Raw genomic sequence first — 25752 nt, forward strand, 5'->3', positions numbered from 1 at the left:
AGACCTTGGGTCAGTGGGATTTCATCAGACAGAAAATAAAGTGTGAGGAGACTAGAGGATCACAATTAACTTCTGGGTGTCCCACTTGGCAGATTGAAATTGATAAAATGGTTCAATTAGGGCCATTGATCAGATGTTAATCTGGGTTTCATTTCCTTCCTGTTTCTGATTGACATCTTATAAGCCAACTTCAAAAATACTGTCACGCTCAGTGGTAGAAATCAATCAATTTTTTTGGTCATATTTAGGTGCCCCACATGGCAGATTGAAACTAGGTTTCTGGTAGCTATCCTCTTCACTGATATGATCCCTGTCTGATATTACATCTTAACATTATGAAATACCAGCAGACTCAAGTGTCATGATCTCAAATAATTATCTGTGTCACTCCTCTAGACATTCAGTATGTATATTATAGGTCACTCATTACACCTCGTGGTGTAACTTCATCTTATTTCGTGGTCCATGTAGTTACCAGACAGATGTATGGTTCAGGAGGTGAAAAGATTGTGACCTAGCGCCACCCAGTGGTATAATGCTACACAGATCACATGTCACACTACAACTTACTTCACTACAAATGCACACAACTTTCTTCAGGAAATGTTCGTTTTCTAGTTGACTTCATGATCCTACGAAAGATCTATACGATTTAAGCGTAAGATTTATACATTTTATTTTTATTGTTTTCTAATAGAGTAACAGGGAGAGAAAAACAAGTTTACATGCTGCAGTCAGTGTAGAACTAACTGGTTACAAGAGCATGACCTACAACAGGGAATGCCAAGACACTGTTAACAAAAATAAAGAATAAAAATGTTCCGAATATTTCAAACCATTTTTCTGGTAACGACGATATAATAAAACATTAACTTGTTGTAAGTACAAAAAGGGGATAATATGTCACATATCTTAAACATGGAAGAATATTCTGACAAACTGGTTATTTAAAAATTATTATTTCTCTGTCTGTCACTATACCTCACAGTTTGAGATTCAAAATGACTGACTATCCTCAGCAGAACTATTTCTGTCAATTTATGGAAAAATCATCAGCACAACATCTGCACAGCACATACCAACAGTTTCAAATCAAAAAAGAACATGCATTTGAATCTCAAAAGTTCTCAATTTTCCATTAAATACAATGAGGTCAAAGGCTGCGCCAGCACTGAAAATCAACCCTCATCTCAAACATCAACATGACTTGCAAAAAAACCCCACCTGAAAACGTTGATAAAAATAAAATACAGACCAGAAAAAACTCAATGGACTCTTATTTTCCCTCCTCGGCCGCTCCTCTGAGAGAAGAAGACGATGGATGTCATCATAACAATGTCATAGAGAAGGGAACAGTGGTGCAACTACTAAGCCCTAGATGACAGACTTGGGAGTTCTGACAAGAGTTCTGACGGTAGAATTAGAATAGATTCCAATGAATGTGTTCTAATTCTATGGTTCTGGTTGAGTTCTGTCGGAGTGGAGAGGACTGAAGGCTCAGTGTTAGGCAGTGCACTACGGAGGTGGGTGAGGAAGAGGAGGATGATGAAGAGTTGATTCTTCTTAACCATGGGTAGTGTCGTCCTCCACAAAGTCTTTTGCCTGCTCTGCCGAGATCACGTCAATGTGACTCACCTGGAAACACACACACACACACACACAGTGAGCCTGTGTCTGAGTTCCACTGAGTCAATCATCTTATGAAACATATTTTTCACGTCTCTGAATGCCAGAGGGTATTAAACAAGTCTAAAACTAGCCAGTGAGTGAGTAACCAGTACCCACGCATTCATACCGATGTGGACCAACGTATAAACTTTTAAGGAACTTCACCTTGTTTCTGAACTTGACTCCGTAGAACTTGTCAGCTGACTCCAGAAGCTCAGGTCTGAATGTAGTGGTGATAAACTGGGCATGGCCCGCCAGCTCTACAATCATATCTGGAACACACATTACACACTGATAAGAGATTTATAGATATGTTATAAATGCTTACATTTCTTCATGCTTGTTGAAGGGTTGTGGTTGTCTGACAACTCAAACTGAATTCTTCCACTGCTCTACATCCTTCAGTCAGACTGCCATCATAGAAGTCGTTTGTGGTGACATCAAAATGATGGGTGTTGTACAAAACAAAGTCATCAGTGATTGGATCATTTCTAACCAATCAGACTATCAAAGCCAATGACGAATGTTCAAATTGTTGCTTTGCCCACGTGTGTTCTGGCTCTGGCCCAACCCATCGGTTTCTGGGACCAATCAGAACGATTAGAATGTGTTTGCGTTCTAGAAATCGTTGGGAGGTACTCAGATCCAGACTCATTGCGGAGAATAAACTAACGTCTATGGGCGTGGCGTAGCATTTGGCCGGCGCAAGGAGTTTGGGTAGCCAGACAAGGGTTGTGGCTGGACGAACATTGAAAATCAAGACAGAAAGCTGTAAATTCAACACACTTATTCAAGTCAGAAAAATTCTGGAATTCTTCATTATCCCATCTCTTCTTATCCAAGGGAGGCCGTCTGTGAGTGGTTGTGTTGTATAAAATATGCTTTTAAAATCGAAAATATTGATTTGATACTAGTGGTGTTATTACCTGAGACAGCCTTCCTGTGCTGTGCGTCCAGGGCCTGGTCAATCTCGTCAAACAGGTAGAAAGGAGCGGGGTCACACTTCTGGATGGCGAAGATGAGGGCCAGGGCCACCAGGGACTTCTGACCTCCAGAGAGCTGCTGCATCTCCCTCATCTCCCCCTGCTTCCCCGTGAACGACACCTGGAGGGGGCAAGAGGAGAGAAACAAATGTGGAATATTATTGAAAAGTATATACACAGAGTGCCTTCAGAAAGTATTCACACCCCTTGACTTTTCCCCCTGAATTTAAAAACGGAATCAATTGAGATTTTGTATCACTGGCCTACACACAATACACCATGATGTCAAAGTGGAATGATTTTAAAAAAAACAAATTAATAAAAAATGAAAAGCTGAAATGTCTTGAGTCAATAAGTATTCAACCCCTTTGTTATGGCAAGCCTAAATAAGTTAAGGAGTAAAAATGTGCTTAAAAGTCACAACAAGTTGCATGGACTCACTGTGTGTGCAATAATAGCATTTAACATGATTTTTGAATGACTACCTCATCTCTGTACCCCACACATACAATTATCTGTAAGGTCCCGCAGTCGAGCAGTGAATTTCAAACACAGATTCAACCACAAAGACCAGGGAGGTTTTCCAGTGGAATTTTGACAGATCGAATTTCATGACTTTTAACCAAATTTCCAAGACCAACAATTGGTGTCGTCTCTATGTATGTATAAAAAAGTAATGTGGTATCGACACTGGGAGACTGCTCTCTGATCTCATGTACCATCTCCTGTTGTTGTGCAAGGCACTTAACCCCCCACAAGCAGAATACCTGTTAGGCAACTGTATAAAACACGTGGTCAACCCTCAGTCTGGAGAGCTACTGGATGTGCAGGCTTTTGATCCAGCCCTGCTCAAACCCATCTGAGCCAGTTTATCAAGGTCCGTTTGAGCAGCTCATTTCTAAAATGGTGGTTTGTTAAGCGGGGGACAGGAATAAAAGCCTGAACACCCATTAGCTCTCCTGGAGGATGGTTGACCACCCTTGATGTAAAATATTGCAACATTACAACCAAATACATTTTATGCCTTTTAAAATAATTTGCTCATTCAATATACCAAAGATCAAATGGCAAGCCCACAAATATTTTTCAGGAAATGTACCTTTTCGAGTTTAGTCATATTTATCTTAGAAGTGTTTATTTTACACGCAGACTATAAACTATTGAGTTGCAATGTCCCAAACATTGGATGCCCAAATCAACTGAAAGTATCAACAAAACACGTTTTGAAGCCATATAATTCAAAAGAAAGGTGGAATCAAATATTTGTCGTAAAATTAAATGTTCGCGATTCACAAATTATTATTTGGATTCACATGATTCGATCCACTGCGATTTAACCAAATCCCAACTAATAAAATGGCGAAGTGCTGCAATGTCCGACTGTCTCTCTCTCCTTGAGCAACGCCCATCTCAACTAGTCTTGCACACATGAAGGTGATGCCACTGAGGTATAGGGTGGTGCCACTGAGGTATAGGGTGGTGCCACTGAGGTACGGGGTGATGCCACTGAGGTATAGGGTGGTGCCACTGAGGTATAGGGTGGTGCCACTGAGGTATAGGGTGATGCCACTGAGGTATAGGGTGGTGCCACTGAGGTATAGGGTGGTGCCACGGAGGTATAGGGTGGTGCCACGGAGGTATAGGGTGGTGCCACTGAGGTATAGGGTGGTGCCACTGAGGTATAGGGTGGTGCCACTGAGGTATAGGGTGGTGCCACGGAGGTATAGGGTGGTGCCACGGAGGTATAGGGTGGTGCCACTGAGGTATAGGGTGGTGCAACTGAGGTATAGGGTGATGCCACTGAGGTATAGGGTGGTGCCACTGAGGTATAGGGTGGTGCCACTGAGGTATAGGGTGGTGCCACGGAGGTATAGGGTGGTGCCACTGAGGTATAGGGTGGTGCCACTGAGGTATAGGGTGGTGCCACTGAGGTATAGGGTGGTGCCACTGAGGTATAGGGTGGTGCCACTGAGGTATAGGGTGGTGCCACTGAGGTATAGGGTGGTGCCACTGAGGTATAGGGTGGTGCCACTGAGGTATAGGGTGGTGCCACTGAGGTATAGGGTGGTGCCACTGAGGTATAGGGTGGTGCCACTGAGGTATAGGGTGGTGCCACTGAGGTATAGGGTGGTGCCACTGAGGTATAGGGTGGTGCCACTGAGGTATAGGGTGGTGCCACGGAGGTATAGGGTGATGCCACGGAGGTATAGGGTGATGCCACGGAGGTATAGGGTGATGCCACGGAGGTATAGGGTGATGTCACGGAGGTATAGGGTGATGCCACGGAGGTATAGGGTGGTGCCACGGAGGTATAGGGTGATGCCACTGAGGTATAGGGTGGTGCCACGGAGGTATAGGGTGATGCCACGGAGGTATAGGGTGATGCCACGGAGGTATAGGGTGATGCCACGGAGGTATAGGGTGATGTCACGGAGGTATAGGGTGATGCCACGGAGGTATAGGGTGATGCCACGGAGGTATAGGGTGATGCCACGGAGGTATAAGGTATTGCGCGCAAACAGATGATGCCTAACCACATTTCGAAATTGCAACTTGTGTATTCTACTATTCTAACTTCCAACATTAAGTTAAGATCCCAACTGAGTTCCTAAAAAAAAATAAAAAATAGGAAAGGGTTGCCATCCCTGTTCTACATGAACCTGGAAATATGATAGAACATGAACTTTTTTTTAAATTAGGAAGAAAAAAATGACATGAGCAACAGCAAACTAGGATGATGTGATACACTCAATAATGAAACTCATAATTTCTTGCCCATTCTGGTGTTTGATTACTTTCTGTGTAAAAGAGGCAACAACTAAAAAATAATCAAAAAGCTCTTCGGAGTACATATGACATTTTCACTATTTATCACAAATCTCTCTCGTGGTTCTCGTGTTCGCTCTCAAACAAACACACACACCCGCACAAACACTCTTACCCTGATGCCGACTCCGGTGAACTGGTCTACAGAGGGCACACTGCTCTGAGAGCCTGAGCCCTTCTCGCTGTCGGTGCCCCCCTCCCCCTCATCCTGGGACTGACCCCCCTCCGTGTCACCCTTTTTCATCACCAGGGTGGCCTTGCCCCCCGGAACCAGCTTCTGGAAAACCTCACTGAAGTTCTTAGACACCTGAGGAGAGGAAAGATGGAATTAGTCATGATATGGTTATTCACTTTGTAACGTAGATTATTACTGTAAAATGAAAAGCGCTTATAAGTAAAAACTGCTATTATCAATCCAGCAATGGGAATGTGCTTGATTGAACTCATGCAGACAGAACTCAACAACCGTGTCCTACATTTGGGGTCTTGAGTTTCATATGGTTAAATCATGAACATTTCTCCTGTTGAAGGATAATGACTTATTCGGGGGGAGTTGAAGTCTATCTGATTGAGACCTTGCTCAGGGGTACAGGTGTATGTGCAGAAGGCCAAATTCAGAGTCACGGTCTATCTGAGACCTAAATCAGGTTGAAAGCGTACCAATTTGAGACTTGATTGAGGTTTTGATTCAAGGGATGAAGCGTACCTCTTTCCCCTAATGAAGAGGTTAGGTACTTGTTAAAAGAGTGAAGTTGAGGACAACGTACCTGTTTGAATGTGAGCTGGATGGCCTCGTACTTCCTGAGCTCCAGGACGTTCATGAGCTCCATGATGGACTTGTGTCCTCGCTCCAGCTCGTCCTGACGCTTGATCAGCTTCTCCTTCTGCTCAGAGAAGTTGACAAACTGGTCCAGGGCCTTCTTGTTTACATGGCTGTACTTCTTCAGCTCTGTGTTGCACTGCTCTAGCTTCCGGAACAGCTACAGAGGGAGGGAGAAGAGGGCGAAAGAACGTTAGGGTAACATTAAAAACGTCTTGTTTACATGGCTGTACTTCTTCAGCTCTGTGTTGCACTGCTCTAGCTTCCCAAACAGCTACAGAGGGAGGGAGGGAGGGAGGGAGAAGAGGGCGAAAGAACGTTAGGGTAACATTAAAAACGTCTTGTTCACGTGGCTGTACTTCTTCAGCTCTGTGTTGCACGGCTTCAGTTTACAGAACCACTTGTGGGGAGGAACATTTGGATGAAGCGGCAAGGTAACACGTTACTATGCATGCTGTATTATAGACATACACGTTAGTTGAATTTCAAGTGAAAAGCTCTTGATGGCAAAGTGCCTAAAATGATATTTCTAATAATCATCACTTGAAGAGGAGTATGAGGAGTCTGCTAAATATGCCATGTCTGCTAAATGGCATATTATTATTATTATTATTATGAGGAGTTGAAATAACCATAATCCCAACTGACACGTATTCCTTCAAAACACTCAAAAAATGATTAATATTCTTCAGTTTCTATGTCAAGTCAAGAGACCCATCACAGAGATAAGCTGTATAAGAGGTATATTATTATCCTTTGGCTTCATCCACTTCTGTATTAGAATCCACTATCTGACCTGGACGGCTAATCAAGACTCAATGTCTTGGGGAGAAAGATTAAGGAAGCTAACGTTCATCATCACGAAGTATGGGATATTTCTAGTCTTGTCAAGGAGAAACACACCCACACACACACTTATGAGAGACGAGCCGGCAGCCCACTTGACACACACGGAGGTGCCCAGGGGCGTCTGGCGGCGGGAGCCGGCAAACTAGGTGTCTGAGTCACAGTGAGGTGACTGCTGCTGCTTTCATAAGTGTGTGAGTGGGTGGGCGGTGTCTCAGCCGTGTGTGTGTGACCAGGCCCTGGCCCCTCGGTCGAGCGATGAGGAGGCTTTCTGAGATGATTGTCGTCGTGACTGTTGGGCTTTGGCTGCTAATCAAAGACATGACAGGGAGCCCAGAGAGAGAGAATGTGTTTACCTATAGCATGTGTGTTTGTTTGTTAAGCATGTGTACGTGTGTAGGTTTATCCCTAGAGTGTGTCCGTGTGTGTTTATTCCTAGAGAGAGAGAGAGAGAGTGTGTGTGTGTATGTTTATTCCTAGAGAGAGAGAGAGTGTTTATTCCTAGAGAGAGAGAGTGTGTGTGTATGTTTATTCCTAGAGAGAGAGAGAGTGTGTGTGTATGTTTATCCTAAGAGAGTGAGTGAGTGAGTGAGTGTATTCACCTGTTTGAGAGTGAGGGTCTGGTACTTCTCGAAGGCCTCCTGTGGTAAGGACCCCAGCTCCCTGATCTTCTTCATACATTCCTCTTTCTTCTTCAGCAGCATGCCCTGTAGTAGGAGTAGTAACAGTAGCATTATGGCCTTAGTAGTATAGTAGTAGCAACAGTACTTTATTACCACAGCATCAGCAATGATCACATAGACAACACCAGGATCAATAACACTGATCTGAACACATTAAGACAATGCTTGAATGTTAAATGTGTTACCCGTCAGGTATTTTAACCTGTTCAATGTCTGCTTATCAAATGTTTGTAATGTCTACTACAGTCTCCTTTCAATGTACATTGTCAAGTCTTATGTCCGTAATGTATTTTTAGTCATGTGTATGGACCCCAGGAAGATTAGCGGGCGTCATGGCGTCAGCCAATGGGCATCCTAATAAAGTACAGTAAGTAGCCTTGGTTTGTGCGAGCCAGAACAGCTCATAGGAGTAGGAGCCCATCTCCTGTTTCTGTACACCCACTTGGCAGAATGCTAGTCTATCGCAGGGCCTTACCCCCAATCTACAGATAACTGCCAAAATAATGGAAACACTGAATTCTAATATAGCTGAAGATTCAAAAGGCAGACCTGTCGGTTGGTCATCTTCTCCAGCTCCTTGGTGTCATGGTTGATGGCGTCGTTCTGTTCCTTCTCTACATTCTTCCAGCGGTCCATGCTCTTGGCGTGATCCTTGACCTCAATCTCCGCCTTGTCGATCAACACGTCCAGGTCTGGGGGAGGAATAGGGACAGATACTATTTAAAAAACGTTGGCACTTTGAAGATGTAGCAATTGTACCATTATTGATATTGTTGATTGTGTGTAGGTTTCCATCAATTCAGGTCTAATAATGTACTACTGTTCAAGAGAGACCAAAACAATACTTAATGTGAGCTCCATTCTTTCTATGTGTGTGTGTGTGTGTGTGTGTGTGTGTGACCTACCCTCTGAGCGTGCCAGTGTATCTTTGATGCGTTTGTTGATTCCCTCCAGCTCTGAGGAGGTGGCTGTGAGCATAGTGCCTCCCTCAGTCTCTCTCAGTTCATTCAACTCCTACACGATCACATGGAGAAAGAAGTTAATAAGGAGTTATAAACGCATTCACAAGCACTACATAAACATGACTTAACAGCTAGAGAGCTTCCCTATGTCTCTCTCAGCTCATACAGCAGCTGTATTCAAAGTCAGGGAACTGCAGTGGGGTCGCCAAAAAAACAAACATATGCGGGAGCAAAAAAGAAAGAACACAGACTATTGTATGGGACAATATACAAAAACGTTTTTGAGAAAGATAATTTGAATTTATTTTATTGAGTACATTTATTTATTGGTTTATTTTGATTTTGATAAGAGATGAAAATGTTATGTATTTAAGGTTATTTGTTGATGTAAAAATGTAAATGTACCGATTTTAAGGTTGTGTCAATATTTGGGGTGAGGTCACAAGACTGAAAAGAATGGGGTCCCCAGAAATTCTGGTGGAAATAATGTGATCCCCGCTGAAGAAGTTTGAATACCACTGTTCTACAGGAGCACAGGGGAAAGAATACACTTCACAAAGGTGTTATAATGCATTCATAAGCACTACATAGATGACTTAACCACTGTGCCCTGCTTTCTCTGTCTCTCTGAGCTTGTTCAGCTCCAATAAGATAACAGGGGCAAGAAGGGTAGACTATTAGCAATCCTAATGAATTTCACAAGGCCCTCATTTCAGAAAGAAAGTATTTATAAGTACTACATAAAGGTGACATAAGAACCACAGGGACGTCACATGACGTTGATACATGCTTCAGTTGGTGTTTGAATGGATGTCCTGTGCCATTTTGGTCATCATCTGTATTGAGTGTATCTTGGTCTTCCTTCTGAATGCTCTCCAACTTGGTCTAGGTTGCTATCTGGACATTCTGGAATTCTACGTTGCTATCTGGATATTCTGGAATTCTACCTGTTCTAGGTTGCCATCTGGACATTCTGGAATTCTACCTGTTCTAGGTTGCTATCTGGACATTCTGGAATTCTACCTGTTCTAGGTTGCTATCTGGATATTCTGGAATTCTACCTGTTCTAGGTTGCTATCTGGACATTCTGGAATTCTACCTGTTCTAGGTTGCCATCTGGATATTCTGGAATTCTACCTGTTCTAGGTTGCTATCTGGACATTCTGGAATTCTACCTGTTCTAGGTTGCTATCTGGACATTCTGGAATTCTACCTGTTCTAGGTTGCTATCTGGACATTCTGGAACCGGACCCGTTCTTGGTTCTGTTCTGAGAATTCTGGAACCGTACCTCTACTGTGGAACCGGAAGTGTTCTAGGTTTCGTTTTGCACATTGTGTAACACCATACCTGTTCTACTTGGTCGAGGCGTTTCCGTAGGTTCTCATTGAGGTACGTCTCCACCCTGGTCATGATCCCCTCCAGCTTGATCCTCTCATTCAGCAGCTGCCTGTTGTCCTACAAACACAAAGATAACATGAAGAATTGTCTCCTTTCATACAACAATACATCACACAAACACAACAATCATGTTTGTTGTTCTACATTCATGTCCTCATCTTTCATAACAAAATATAGAACACATTTCAGAGAGAGAGAGAGACTCTGTTCGTAATAGAATAGATGAGGGGGAAAAAAGAAGAGTGTAACCCCCCCACACACACACCAAACAAATGAGCCTTTATGAGAAAGAAAGAAAAATGAATTTAGAGAACCAAATTAAATGAAAAGAACTGCAGGCGTGGAGAGAAAGAGAGAGCGAGGGAGAGGAGAGAGAGGAGACGGAGGGTCACGGCCAGTCTACCTACTCCTGTACAGAACATGAGAATCTATTTCTATATCGGGACGGTTGCATAACGTTAGCAGATAGAACGGCTGAGGTGGCTCATTGTGAGCAGCTGGCAGTGTGTGTGTATGTGGATGGCTGTGAAGTCAGTGCCCACACCACTGCAGCTAGCTAGCACTCAACTCAAAAATTGACTGAGTCTGAGGGTGTTTGTGTGCTTTTGTATCAAAAGGCAAAGACAATCCAGGTATGACATAACAATGGAAGACAGTGAAATGATCATAACCCATCATTTTCCTCTTTCATGAGGGTCAGAGTGATAAATTAGAATCAAATGAACTTCCGGTATTCATTCACTCACTGTCTGTATTAGGTCTTGACAATATTTAGATATAATCTGCGCCCCATTTAAACTTGTTCCCTGTCTCTAGCTGTAATGTTTAGATGTTGGAGCGGTCTGATCTCGACGTTGAGGTCTTAACAGGAGGTAAAACCATCCAGCTATCCAGCCATTCAAACACCACATACAACCATACATCCACACATAGTTCCATGTTTAAACTTGTTCCCCCTGTAGTCCTTCATTAACTGTCTCCTTACCTGCTGCAGCTGTCTGATCTCGTCGTTGAGATCGTCCACACGTCTCTGGTCCTCCAGACTGAGCTGAGAGAGCAGGTCTGTCCCCAGCTCAGCCTTCAGAGACTCCCTGGTGGACTCCATGGCATGGAGACTGGCCTCTAGAGACTGCAGAGAGCGTTGCTGTGAGGAGAAAACAGAGGAGAGATAGTTAGAGGAGAGGAAGAGTTACAGGGTGGACTCTGTGGAATGGAGACTGGCCTCCAGACTCTGGAGAGAGCGTTGCTGTGAGGAGATAAGAGAGGTAAGGATGAGTGGATAGTACATTAACCGGTGGACTCCATGGCATGAAGACTAGCCTCTAGAGAATGCAGAGAACATTGCTGTGGGGAGAGATTGAATGGGTTGAAATTACTTTGTCAATGCCCAAAAGATGACATTTGGTTTGCAAGCAGCAGGCACAGTTTATAATAATAATAATAATAATAATAATAATAATAATATGCCATTTAGCAGACGCTTTTATCCAAAGCGACTTACAGTCATGCGTGCATACATTATATATTTTTTTGTGTATGGGTGGTCCCGGGGATCGAACCCACTACCTTGGCGTTACAAGCGCCGTGCTCTACCAGCTGAGCTACAGAGGACCAATGTGTTAATGTGTTCAACTGGTGGACTGCATGTTCAAGAGAAGTCTAGACAGAAGAAGACAGGCATAGTATCAAGTCAAGATAGAGATTATTCAGCAACAATCATAAAGTTAGCAATATAAATGTAGGCTACATTAGGCATGAATGTCTTCTCAGACTGCTGCATGTTCTCAAATGTAAAAAGGTGGGGTGCTTGCCATGGTAGCATAATACCTCTAATTTGTAGGGTATAAAAATACACCCTTATCATCCTCTTGGATGTGTATGGTACTTTTCTGAATCTAAATATCAAAACAATCTGACATTTTTTGTCAAAATGTTGAACTGGATCGAGGTCCGATTCAGTCAACTACGGCTACATTTGATTCAGGATTTCCTTGAATAGGGCCCGATAGAAACCAAGAGTCATATTGAAGTCCAAATCAATCTTACCTTCGGCATGAATGTCTTCTCAGACTGCTGCCTCTTTTCCTTGAGCATCTTCATCTCAGACAGGATGGAGTCTCTGGAGGCCTTGAACTTCCTCTGCTGGGTCTCAATCTGCTGCATCTGGTTCATCAGCTGGTCGATCTCATTGTTGATACGTGATGCAGGGTTAAGGAACATACTTTATAAGCAATTATAAACTGGGTGGTTCGAGCCCTTAATGCTGATTGGCTGACAGCCGTAGTATATAACAAAACATTTATTTTTACTGCTCTAATTATGTTGGTAACCAGTTTATAATAGCAATAAGGCACCTCGGAGGTTTGTGATATATGGTTTGTGATATATACCACGACTAAGGCTGTGTCCAGGCACTCCTCGTTGTGTCGTGCTTAAGAACAGCCCTTAGCCGTGGTATATTGGCCATATACCATACCCCCTCTGGCATTAAATTGCTTAAATAGAACCTATATAACCTATAGATCTCATTGTTGATACGTGATGCAGGGTTAAGGAACATACTTTATACACAAATATAACCTATAGATCTCATGTTGATATGTACAGGGGAGGGTTAAGGAACATACTTCAAACATTATGGATATCATTGTTCGATTTATATATTGATTGGTTGGTTTTTAGGATTTGGAGAGGCTCAAAGCATGTAACATTGTATTGGTTACTCAAATCACCCAAAACAAGAGCTTCCGTTTTCCATTCATTTCAAATCAGTAATCAGCAGTTTAAACAATAACAAAGTGTCCTCCCCGCACCCGTTTCTGTAAAAAGCTGAGGGGCTGGAGGAATGCAACCACTCTCAAATTAATTGACAGAGCTATGGATGCAAGGACTGACCATCCATGATATCAACATCATAGTTGTAACCATGTTTTGAAGGTATATAGTGTTTGTTTACATTTACTTTGTTTACAAACTACTTTGGAGAAAAACAAACATATAGTTTGGGTTCTGATGGCATATGACAGTTGAGGCATTCATAAGTTATATTGTTCAAGAATCAATGGGTACACATAATTAATAAGTCAAAAAAGTATGTAGCAACTGCAGATTGCCCCTTTAAAGACCGACTTAAAATAAAGCAGACAGGCATCTCCCTAATGGCAAGCTTACCTAAGGGCCAGAGGTGGTGTAGATAAAAAAAAACATGCTTTAAAATCATTGATTGAACCTCTGACTCAATGCTGGGGGCTTACAGGAGTGACGCCATGTCAACAATCAACTCAAGCCATCCGCCCACACACACAGGTGCACTCAAACAAACGCGCAACGCCATGTCATCAGCTTAGCCATCCACCCACACTCACTCATTCATGGACACATTCAATAAGCTCCTCAGTGTGTCTAAGGGGCCGCTGGGCTGTGCTGCCTGATACTAGTGACACAGCATTGCCCTCTGAGACCTCTTTCTCTCTAATCCTCTTTGGCTCGATCACACACCCATATTATCCCATTTGTCAACCTCCAACATCCACCCATACACACCTCCTCCTTCCTGCTGGGTTCAAGACATAATCTGGCTGCATGAAATCCCCTCTAACCAGCCAATCACACATAACCTCCAGAGACTCAGGGAGAGGAAAACATGACACACCATTACCTACTTAACATGTTTCACAACTAAATGACATGAAACACCACACACTATCACACCCATTTCAATACGAAACATGTTCATCTTTACACATTAAAATCTCCTCCAATTTAGCGCCAGAGCCTGAGAGAGAGGACAACCCACCATCACCTACTGAGTCCCTGTATTTAGGACTAAAATAGCATATTCGTATCTCTGGTGTCTGACTCACTGCAGGTCCACTGTAGGGGACCAGCCAATGGTTGGGAGTTGAGGTAGAGTACGACACACTAGACTGAGACAGGACCATGGTAAATGGGTCAAATCACAAATCAACCCACGCCTGTATTCCTGACTAATCAGAATCAAATATAGAGCCTATAAAATACACGATGCTGAGAACGTGGACGGAATCATGGAATCCAGACATTATAACGGAATTCAACAATATTGAAAAAACGTATTGAACTTAGTAGGGAATCAACTAAATTTATTGAAAATGTATTAATTAGCCCAAGTCTATCATAATACATGAATAGAATGCATCAGATTCATATTTCCTGCAACGTTCTGAAGAGGCAACAATAATTCCCCGTCTGTATCTGCGGTGCGCGCCTACCACTTTGTGTAGCTGTTAGCGATGATGCTAGTGAAGTCTTCTGGTAGACGGAAAGGCTCTCCCAAAAACCTTCGCAATTAAAATGTTAACTACAAAATAGCCTATGCTTACCTGGCAGAATATGATTTGCATCAGTATTTGCTTTGCAAACTCTACTATCAGGTGCGCTACAAAACCACAGCTAAACAGCCAATTGCTGGGTGCCACTAGAATGAAAAGGTAACTACACCCAAATACAAATGTTTATTATTGTTGTTTTCCTTCTTTAAGTGTGATTTTGAATGTGAAAACCTGAAGTAAGAGGGGAAAACAGAAACCTGGAAAAACTAAACGGAATCAGTTTGGGTCTCTAGTTTAGAGGACTAGGGGAGGATCTGTGTGAACCAATGAACCAACCAACTAACAATGGAGTTAAAGGATATGTTCGATGTTCCTGCGGAGGTTCTCGTTGAGTTTGGCCTCCAGCTCTCCCAGCTCCTCCTCAGCCTTCCTCATGTCCTTCTGCAGCTCCAGACGCGACTTCCTGGTGTCATAGTAACCCCCCGTCAGCGCCCCACGGTGGGACACCTGGTCACCTGAGAGACACAGTAACAAGAAAATATATAGAACAAAAAGAACACAAAAAAAGTACAAATCACACACCAGAAAAATAACAGATCTACAAATAAAAAATGAACTGTCCCACAACACACTAACTGGTATGCACTGTGCTGGTCACCTCTGCAGCAGAAAAACACCAGTGATCTCAACGCACACACACAACAAAAACACCAAAACACTTCCAAATTTACACCAAGACACCTCTAGCTACTTGAGCATAGACTGTAAAAGGAGGACAATAATTGGTGTCATTTACATTAATTGTCATCTTGATCATGTAAGCCGATACCTACCCTCCAGCGTTATACAGTCCATGGTGAATGCCCTGGCCAGCTGGGTGGACACCTCCATGCTACGACAGATCAGGGTCTTTCCAAACACGTGCTTGAAGGCCTTGTCAAACTGCTGGCTGTAGCGCAGCTTGCTGATCATGGGGATGGCATCCTAAAGGAGAGAGGGAGAGGACAAATAGGTCAGTTTAACGCTCTTTGACCACCCTAAGTCATAGCAGGCCTGGGTCAAATATAGAGTACAGTATTTGAGGTGTGTTTTATTTTTTTTTACTTGGGAGGGGGGGGGGTTTACACGTTTAGGACTATTCCATTCAAGAATATTCCCTTACGTTGGTCTCAGGGTAGGCGGTGTCCCTGACGTCCAGCTTGCTGAGGGGCAGGAAGGTGACTTCTCCAGGCAGGTTCATCTTGTTGAACTCCGTCAGGATTTTGGTGCTCACCTCGTCTGTCTCCACTATGTGGTAGAACAACCTGGTAGGGAGGGGGACATTAAGGAGTATTTGAGCCGACAAGTTTGAGTAACAGTTACTTTTACATTGAGGAAACAAGCTTCTCTCTCTGGCTTTCTCAACGGTCTTTCCACGATTCACCGTGTCCTCTCCCCGGCTCCTTCTCAAAACACATTGGAGATGGTCAGAGAGGAAGAAACTCTGATCTTCTCATCCAATGTGTTCTCCAATCCAGGCGAATAGAAACGACATAAGGAATCCAAAAAAATACTATTGAAAAAGAGCCTGTCACTCACCTGGTTCCCGCGGTGACCTCCACACAGGTGTAGAAGGCGGGCTCACACTCAAAGTTGTTCATGACAATGCCATGGTAACCGTTGATGACGTGCTGGTTGATCCCCTTTCTGCGGAAATGCTCCAGCACCTTGTTGATGCTGTCAATACCATTCAGAATGGCCTAGTGGGGCCAAAAACAACAATATTTACCTTAAGAAACATGTCAACACTTTTTAAATGCATATTTATCTGTGGCATCATACCAGTGTCTTCATTAGGGATGGGCATTTGAAAAGATTTCACTATTCGAATAATATCATGAATTCTTTTTCAGATATTCGGAAAGTCGAAATAGATGCGTTTTAAAGAAAACATTTGTTTTGATCCCCACGTCCTTGTCTACAACAACTAAATTCATATTAAAACAGCCTACCCGTTGGTTCATCATTGTAGCCTAATCCTCCTCATTTAGCCAACTTAATTCCGTAATTGCAATTCCATTTTGAATTGATTAGAAATCTCCCACTTCTCTTGCTACACATGGAGCCTCTGACGGTAGTGTTGCTTTGATTGACCGACAATAATATACACGTGTGAAAAAGTGTGTAGGCTACCGGTACGTCTTTTTTAGGGGGCCCACTCATAAAAACTGTCCAACTGTTGTTTTATTAAAATGTTGTGGTCTATCTTTGTATATAGCAATGTCACATAGACAATTTAATGTATTAATTAAAATAGGCCTATATTATTTTTCCCCCTCAACAATTAATACTCTCGCAAGTGATTGAATACTAGCGTCCATTTGGATATTTGAATAATCGTTCCCATCCCTAGTCTAAGTACGTGTAAATAGTGATTTTCTACGTTCTGCAGTCCAAAAGACAAGTACTCTCTGTGATGTATGAGTCAGCTTCGACCGGACCACTCAAGCTAAGTAAAGACGGCAATCACCAGGGTAACCATCGGGAATTTTGATAGAACATCATTTTGTGGAGATTCTGATTGATTTTGATAGAAGAAAGGACTGATTAGAGTGTGATTGAAAAAGTAATAAGCAGCTGAGTCATAGACATACACTGTAGCCTGCTAGGAGAGAATGGGGGAGAAATGGGATTCTTTGTTTGACTTTCCTTACCTCTAGGCTATTTCTTTCCCTAATAATTGGTTGAGTCACAAAATCACTACCTCTATCTCTTTCCTTAATAATGTAGTCACAAAGTGAGACTTGGAGTGTTCAGGTGGGATGGCTTTTCAACAGTGTTTGACTCATCGTTGCTAAAGCTGAGCCATCGACCGTCGGTTGAGTAGGTAGTGCGACGGCATGTGTGTGTAGCCTTTATTTCATGGTGTGGACATAATAATACATCTGTAACACCAGGCCAATGACATGACCGGTAGTAAACAGTAAATGTGTGGAAATGCAATGACATGACCGGTAGTAAACAGTAAATGTGTGGAAATGAGTGTCCGTGTGAAGATGTGTGTATTCTTTCTCCTTGGCCGTGTGGCAGGGAGTATAGGAATGGACGGGTGTGTGCGTAAAGGTGTGACCTTTGTAATCTGAGATTGACTCCGAAGATTTACCACATGGCTAGTATGATCACGTGTAAAGGGGAAGGCGTGTGTCCTTTCTAATCTGGCATTGATTCATAGATAAATGGAATTACCACACATGGTTTAGCATAAGGCCAGTAGGATGATATGGATTACATGGACATTCATGTAGAGGTGAAGGTGGGTCTTCTTTAATTAATATGACTCATAGGTCAATCTAACGCCATGGGGGGACTAGGTTATTTTGACCTTGCCGGTGGCAGTATGATGATATGCATGATATGATTATGTATGTTAAGGTGCGAGTTTCATTGGGTAGAAGGTCGTCACACTGACCTTGCCGGTGGCTGCTCTAAGGAGCTGTTGTTTCTTCTCCAGCTCCTCTCGTTTGGCTGCCAGGGCCTGCTGCTCAGCGTTCTCCTCCCGCCACAGATAGCTGTTGGAGGCGCACAGACAAACACACTGGTAGTTCAATGCATTAACTTGTCATTCAGTCCAAAAGGTTATGTACCAAATTATGCAGCCAGGGCAAATATTGTAGATGCAAATTTGTTGAATCATTTCAAGGAAAATGCCTTAATTTTAAGAGCAGCTCTATTATGCCATATTATATTCACTGCCTCTGGTCTTCTCCCTCCTCCTCACACAACTCAGCACCTCAAGGCCTTTCTCTACAGCACACAGCAGCAAAGCTACAGGCAACATCCAACATCCATCTCACAGTGTTATAAATAACTCTCCATTGTTAAGGAGAGGAGAGGGAAACGTAATGGTGACATTCACAGCAGAGCAGACCATAGTCTGGTAAGGAACTAACGGTTGCCAGGCGGAAGCTGAATATAAGTCTTAACGGGGAACAACCATCCAACCTTTTACACGGTGGAGGTTGAGTCATGGCTATAGGCCGTCGTCTTGTCTTAGAGGCAAAGGAAATACATATTTTCTAAGTAAATCAATATTTAAAGTGCAAAGGACGACTCAATGAGCAAAGAGGAATAAAAAAAAAAGAACAAAAAGAAAAGAGCAAATAAAGTTTTGATTTATAAGTTAGAATCAATATATAAAAGAGCAAATGATGACTCAACTCAATGAACATTGAGCAAAAAGTAGTAAAGAAAGAAAAAAGAGAGAAGACGAAGTAAAGATGTACAGGTTCCAATCAATATCTTGGCCTAACAGTGCAATGACTCAACCAAAGAAACAAGATGGAGCCAAAGGGAGGGAAAAAAAAGAAGAAAAAAAAGATGGATCATGATCTTACTTTCTCTCGCTCTGCAGCTCGTCCTTCTTGTTCTTGACTTCGTAGTATTTCTTGTCCAGCTCTTCCACCCTGGTCTTCACCTCATTCAGGTCCTGGTCCAGTTTCTACAGGGGGAAAAAAACAGATCAGTCAGATATAAACTTGATCCCTAGAATTATAGAACAGAGTGAAATCTAGAACAGAATCGAAATGTTCTATTTAAATAAAATAATTTTTACGGCAATATAATCAACCATAATAGTTCCAATTGAATTATAGTATAATGAGTCATGAGTTAGGTTCCATACACTGTACTGTTCCAGGTTCTTCTCCTTGTTGGTCTCAGTGTCCTCCAGGTCTTTATGAATGGCAGCAATCTGCCTCTTCTTGTCGTTGATGGCCTGGTCCAGGGACTTGAGTTCCTTCTTGATCCACTTGTCCCTCTCCTCTTTAGAAGTGAACTGGCTGCCTCGGCCCTGCTTGGCGTACAGGTCAGTTCTCTCCTGGGTGGCCTGGGCAAGTCTGGGTGGAGCGAGGGGGGGAATGAGTAAATATCCTTTTACTAATACATTAAAAAGCTGTTGTCTATAAAATGATGAATTCATTCTTTAAAAATGTGCAGTATGGGGTTTTCCTACAGACCTGGCGATGCCCCTCTCCTCCCTCTCCTTCACAGTGTTGAACTTGGGCTCAGTCTCCTGCAGCTCCTTCTGCTTCTCCTCTATCTTCTCCAGCAGCTTCTGACGCTCCTTCAGCAGACGTTTCTGGAGGAGGAGTTCATCATCATCATATTGTTATTAATTAAGTTAATTATTATAATTATAATTATTTTATATTATATTATTAATATTAATATTATGATTATATGATTATTAATAGTATTACAATTATTATTATTATTATCATCATATTATTATTAATAGTATGCTTATTATATTATTACGGGTGACAACGGGTGACACTCGGAGGCATTTGAGGATACTCATATGTGTGTGGGGTCAGCACTGAAATGAGTTCAAACGCCAGCAGATCATTTTTTATCTGTACACGTGATGACTAGATATGTCAACCATCAGGGAAGGGGGATACCTAGTCAGTTGCACAACAATACATTCAACCGAAATGTGTCTTCTGCATTTAACCCAACCCCTCTGAATCAGAGAGGTGCGGGGGGCTGCCTTCGTCGACGCTGCCGGGGGAGCTTCCTAAAGTCTGCTTTGAACCATTTCACTCAGCAGTCAGAAAGGCAGATGACGCAGGTACACCCACCCGCCCTCTCCCTACTTCCCTCTCCCTGCCCCCCTCCATCCATCCCAACAAAACAAAGCTAACAAAAAAGCTGTTGCAACATTCTCCCGGCCAGGTGGGCCTAATCCAAACTCGCTGAGATGCTGCTGTCTAATCTGCAACACACACAGGGATTGGGGCCAGATCTCTACCCTTGGGCCACTGCCCAGGATGAAGGGATGCAGGGATGGAGAGAGAGGGAGAGAGAGAGAGGATGTTAAGACTAGCAGTAGGGGGAGAGGGATGGAGGGGTGTGGTGTATCAGTGACGCAGATGGAGAGGCTTCTGTCCTTACCCTCTGAGAAAAAGAAGGGGGAGGGATGGAGAAAATAAGAGGTAGGGGGTGTTGGAGGTGTGTGGGGTGGGATTATCACTGACGCAGAAGGAGAGGCTCCCGTTCGAGAATGGAGGGATGGAGAGGTAGGTACGTATGTAGGTAGGTAAGGATGGAGGGATGGTGTGTCACACACACACCTAAACCCACACACAGTGACGCAGATGAGGAGGTTTCTGACCGGCCGTTACCTTTGGTTGACTGTCGCCAACTACACACATCCTGCTCACTCTCTCAGACACGCACACTCATCCCCCTCACACACACACTGTGCTCCCCTACCTTCTGTTCGCTGTTGCCGGCCAGCTCCTCCTGCAGGTCTTTGGATTTGAGCTCCAGCTTGGTCCTCTGTTTAATCTGCTCCTGTCTCTCTGAGCTCAGCTGCTCCTTCTCCTCCTTCATGGCACTGATCTTAGACTTCTTCTCACGTACCACACGCTCCGTCTCCTACAATGGGAGGAAGAGGAAGAGAAGAGAGGAATAACATGTAGACTAGATGGACACTGACTGTAGAGGAAATAGAAAGAAAGCTGGTCAGGTTTGCATACACAAGAGCCCTAAGATAGAAATGATTTTTGCAAGATTGATGGTGAAGCAGATATTTTCTTTTTCACATTGTTCTTTTCAGCACGGTTACAGGAACTGTGGTGGATGGATGCGTAACCAGGCCAGCTCAGTACAGCTTGGCTCAGGAGTGTGAAAAGCTGATCAGGTCCATTTACACTCCAAGCTATTCTGGGCAAATACTGTATGCAGAATCACTTACCTCTACTTTGTCTCTGGCATCCTGCTGGGCGTCTCTCAGATGTCTGGACTTGTCTCCACAGGTCTCTCTCTTGGAGGACAACTGAAAGAGAAAACGCAATTTAGAGAACAGTTAACTATGCAATCAAAAATCTCAAATGCCATTTTAAAAAGGAAGAATTTGAAAGGCCAGACCACAAACGCAAACTTCTACCAACTGAAATTTACTTTTTGTTAGACATCCTGTGCACATGGTGAATAAAATTTGATTTGACTGATATTTATTTCTTGACCCATACTCCATAAACAATAATATTTTTGGTATTCTTGTTACCTCGTCCAGTTTGGCGCGTGTCTCGTTGAGCTCCTGGTTATAGATGGTGTACTCCAGAGCCCTCCTCATCTTGTCCCACTTCTGGTACTGAGCCAGCTCCTCCTTCTCATCCTCCAGGGTCTGGAGACGCTCCTCAATGTACTTCAGCAGCTCATTGATCTTCTCCCTCTTACCCTCTGGGGGAAACACAAAAACAGTGTACCAGTATGTTAGCTAGGTCTACAGTTATATCTACAGGTGTGGTGGCACCACCAAGGGCCATTTGTAATAGGGAAGGGAGATGCTTATTCTGGGAACTAAATTATATAGCTTTTCCTTGGTTAATAATTTGGAAGAGTAGCATTTATTTTGAATGTTTGTGTGTAACGTCTGAAAGTCGACCGTTTTTTCGTAGATAAAGGCACGCTTTGAATTTGTCTAAATCAAAGCCCATCCGAGGTAGTGATTCAGAATACGTCTGTTTAGATCTAGTGTCTGAATGCATGTGAAAACAGTCTTAGATTATGTCATCGTAGGCCTATAGAGAGACTTTGGTTCTTCTTCTACTACTACTGTACCCGTTTCCTTCATGAGGGAGATGGACTCTTCCTTGCGCTCGTCGTACACCCTGGTTCCTGCCACCTCACGCAGCAGCTTCAGACGCTGGGAATCAGGGGCTGTAGCCATCTGGTTAATCTGGATACAGGATAAAGAGAGGAAACACCCATGAACGACACCTACGTATAAAGTTATATGGTTGATCTGGATACAGGATAAAGAGAGGAAACACATGAAAGGTATCCTATGTATAATTTATGTATAAAGTTATATGGTTGATCTGGACACAGATTACGGACGAAGGAAAACATTATCGGTATGAGACGTTGGGTTGTATGAACATATATACAGTCAGCACAGTGGTGCAAAGAAACATGTTTGCAGCATATAACCAATGAATGTTGCACAACAGAGCCTGTTCACAGCATTTCTTCATCGTGCCGTCTTACCTTTCCCTGCTTGACGATGTAGTAGGGGTTACTACGGGAGAAACCAGCACTCTCCAAGAGGTTCATGACGTCATTTTTACTGGAATAAAATCAACATACATGATTGTTGATTATATGATGATTACATATTCAAACAGAGGCAATTTTCTATTTTTGCTCAGTCACAACAGACGTGTAGTCAACAGACACTTACGTCACCATCTTTTTGTCTAAGAAGTACTGGTCCTTCTTGGCGCCAATGACACGACGGAGGGACACCTCCTCTTTGTCGATCTGTAGGGAGAGTGAATTTATTGACCGACAAAAGGAGAGATACGAAAACTAAACATGGCTGACTAAATAGTCAAGGTGACAATTATGTTTGGTGAGAATCTTACCGGCAACCTGTTGTCAGAATTGTCAAATATAATCTCCACAAAAGCCGAGATAACACGAGGACCAGTTCCCTCCTACAGTGACAGGGAATAACATTGTTATTACAGTGTTATGGGGTTAACATCAGACTGAGGATTATATAATATCCATTACGGTTAGTATAACTTCCACTACTTACATGGAGCAAGGCCAGGCGCTGTTCGGGGCGAAGGTGGCTGAACTCATCGCTGAGCACAAACTGAATGGCTGAAAGAAAAACAAACATTTGTTTTTGTTAGATACAGCAAATAAATGTATCACCATTTTTTTTTCTTTCTTCTGATTTCATATGGTAGAAAACATTATTAGAGGACAGGGGAGCGCGCTCACGTACCGTAGAAAAAGTTACTTTTTCCAGATCCGTTTCTTCCCACTGTGAGAAAACATACAGGGAGGGAAATGTCAGTCAGACAATGAATCGAAAGGCAATGGGCCCATTGTTTCCTCTACAGCCAAACCTACATTGTGAGGTGTTGTTGATGACTAAAGATAGCTCAAGGTTTTGGGAGAGAGTAAACTTTGCAGATGCTCACCGATGACATTGGACTTTGGACTGAAAGGATCCACCACAGTCTGGTCCCTGTAACTTCGAAACCCCTGGATGATGACCTGAGAGGATAAGAAGGAAAGTGCTTTCACAAATCTGAATTATCCAAGCTAGCTAGCTAGTTACAGCACCATTGCATTGAATAAAAAAATTCAGACATCCACCAATAGCTTATTTTGACAAGAAGTTGAAATTAGCTGCCAACAATTGCTAGTCAGCTAGCTTGATAGCTATGTCAACAGGCAAGCTGGATGGAGCAGTATCTTCCTAGCTAGCTAATAACAAACAATGTTATCTGAATGTTTCAGCACCACGGCGAGTAACTACTAGCTAACTTAGCTAGCTGATGTGACTACTTTATGAATGGCTTGTCTTGATAGCTAAGTGGCAAGCTAGTTAGCTGACCTAACTAGTTAACGTTAGCTGGATTGAAAAAGGTTACCACATATTGCTAGCAACTATAACGTTAGCTAGCGACTAGCATCACTACTAGTACCTGAGCTAGCTAGCCTACTGACAGACATGGCCTAGAATTGTTTGCAATCCTGCACATTACAATTTTTGTAGATTACTTTTCTAAGTGCCGTATTGTAGACCATCTCCAGCTAGCTAGCTACATGTAAAGGTTCATTTATTTACGGTACTTCTTAGCTAAAGCTAGCTATCTGGCTAGGCCGCTAGCAATAATTTTTAGAGAGCGGGTCTTCGACATGGAGCTCGCGCCGCCAGTTTACCTGTTTGATGTACATGGTCGCCTATTCAGGAACTTTCCTCAGAAAGCGAAACAAACAAATTTAATAAATATCCCTTCTCCTTCAATAAAGGGAAGGTGGGCCTTTAAAGTGTCAGATATCTGATTATTGTGAGTATTTGTCCAAAATGCATGTATCCAAGATTGTTGAATTACCCTGGCGAAAGAGGAATAACAAGGAAAATGGCGTCACGGGCAGAATGAAATGGAACAGTCAATCATGTGAAAAGAGGGGGAGTATAGATATTTAGATTCCTAAATATTAGATACAATCGAAAAATAAAATGTTACTCGTTTACAAGTTAACATATCGATATATAAAGGATCTGTATAAATGTGAACTTGATTCATACAAGTACATACAACATATTTGTTATTAGTATTCTGTTTTATTACATCCCCATTCTATGTACTTGGTATGGTCCTCATGAGTGAGATTGTTGGGCGCCAAAGAGCTGACAGAGAAAGTACATTTTAAACAGAAATACTGTATTTTGAAAAACTGTATTTTTTCGCCAAACGAAGGACTGTGGGAGGGATATTTAAACATGAGAGCGAAGAAACAGGTCACCCATTTGTATAATCGTTTCCTAAATGTGACACTGAATGATGTTCTGTGATTTCCTCTCAGACAGAGCATGCATGGTCAACGATGATTCTGTACATTAATAAACTCAAAATTGCTACAATGTAGTCATCATAGAGATACACTTGTGGGAGTGTCCAGGCAAACATTTCAACATCAGTAGGCCAGTGGAGTGTTCTAGTTTGGAGCTCTCTCTTTTTAGGTCACTGCAGGTGTCACTGTTGCCTAATGCTAATCTCTTGGCCTAGCATACTACTGTATGGTTATGTAGCCATTAGCCTAATTATGCATATGTGTCAGAGGAGGCTGGTGGGAGGAGGTATAGGAGGACAAGCTCATTGTAATGGCTGGAATGGAATAAATGATTGATTCCATTCCAGCCATTACAATGAGCTTCTCCTCCTATAGCTCCTCCCACCAGCCTCCACTGATCAAATCAAATCACATTTTATTTGCCACATGCGCCGAATACAACAGGTGAACAACCTTAGAGTGAAATGCTTACTTACAAGCCCTTAACCAACAATGCAGTTTTAAGGAAATAAAAAAAGTGTTAAGTAAAAAATAGATAAGTAAAAAATAAAAATAGCAAATAATTAAAGAGCAGCAGTAAAATAAAAGAACAGTAGGGAGGCTATATACAGGGGGTACCGGTACAGAGTCAATGTGTGAGGGCACCGGTTAGTCGAGGTAATTGAGGTAATATGTACATATGGGTAGAGTTAAAGTGACTATGCATAGATAATAAACAGAGTAGCAGCAGAGTAAAAAGGGGGTGGGGTGAGGTGGGGGGGACAATGCAAATAGTCCGGGTAGCCATGATTAGCTGTTCAGGAGTCTTATGGCTTGGGGGTAGAAGCTGTTAAGAAGCCTTTTGAACCTAGACTTGGCACTCCGGTACCACATGCCGTGCGGTAGCA

The 25752-nt window shown here is 42.8% G+C and overlaps 1 protein-coding gene across 1 annotated transcript; it reads right to left on the reverse strand.

Annotated features, from left to right (window-relative positions):
• Positions 1-659: 659 nt before the first annotated feature.
• On the reverse strand, positions 660-24433 carry smc3 (structural maintenance of chromosomes 3). Its single transcript, XM_041867460.1, has 30 exons — positions 24230-24433; positions 23482-23557; positions 23283-23321; positions 23088-23155; positions 22912-22983; positions 22728-22807; positions 22535-22613; positions 22106-22223; positions 21549-21724; positions 21237-21317; positions 20753-20917; positions 19492-19613; positions 19158-19371; positions 18871-18974; positions 17946-18045; positions 16076-16236; positions 15660-15801; positions 15331-15481; positions 14860-15012; positions 12234-12385; positions 11173-11331; positions 10137-10244; positions 8732-8840; positions 8376-8518; positions 7746-7850; positions 6245-6457; positions 5593-5784; positions 2595-2772; positions 1834-1940; positions 660-1635 (listed from the first exon to the last, which is right to left on the reverse strand). The coding sequence occupies exons 1-30, from the start codon at positions 24242-24244 to the stop codon at positions 1564-1566; spliced, it is 3654 nt and encodes a 1217-aa protein (XP_041723394.1). The 5' UTR covers positions 24245-24433; the 3' UTR covers positions 660-1563.
• Positions 24434-25752: the final 1319 nt, after the last annotated feature.

This window comes from Coregonus clupeaformis, chromosome 38 (assembly GCF_020615455.1).
Source record: "Coregonus clupeaformis isolate EN_2021a chromosome 38, ASM2061545v1, whole genome shotgun sequence".
Lineage (NCBI taxonomy): Eukaryota > Metazoa > Chordata > Actinopteri > Salmoniformes > Salmonidae > Coregonus > Coregonus clupeaformis.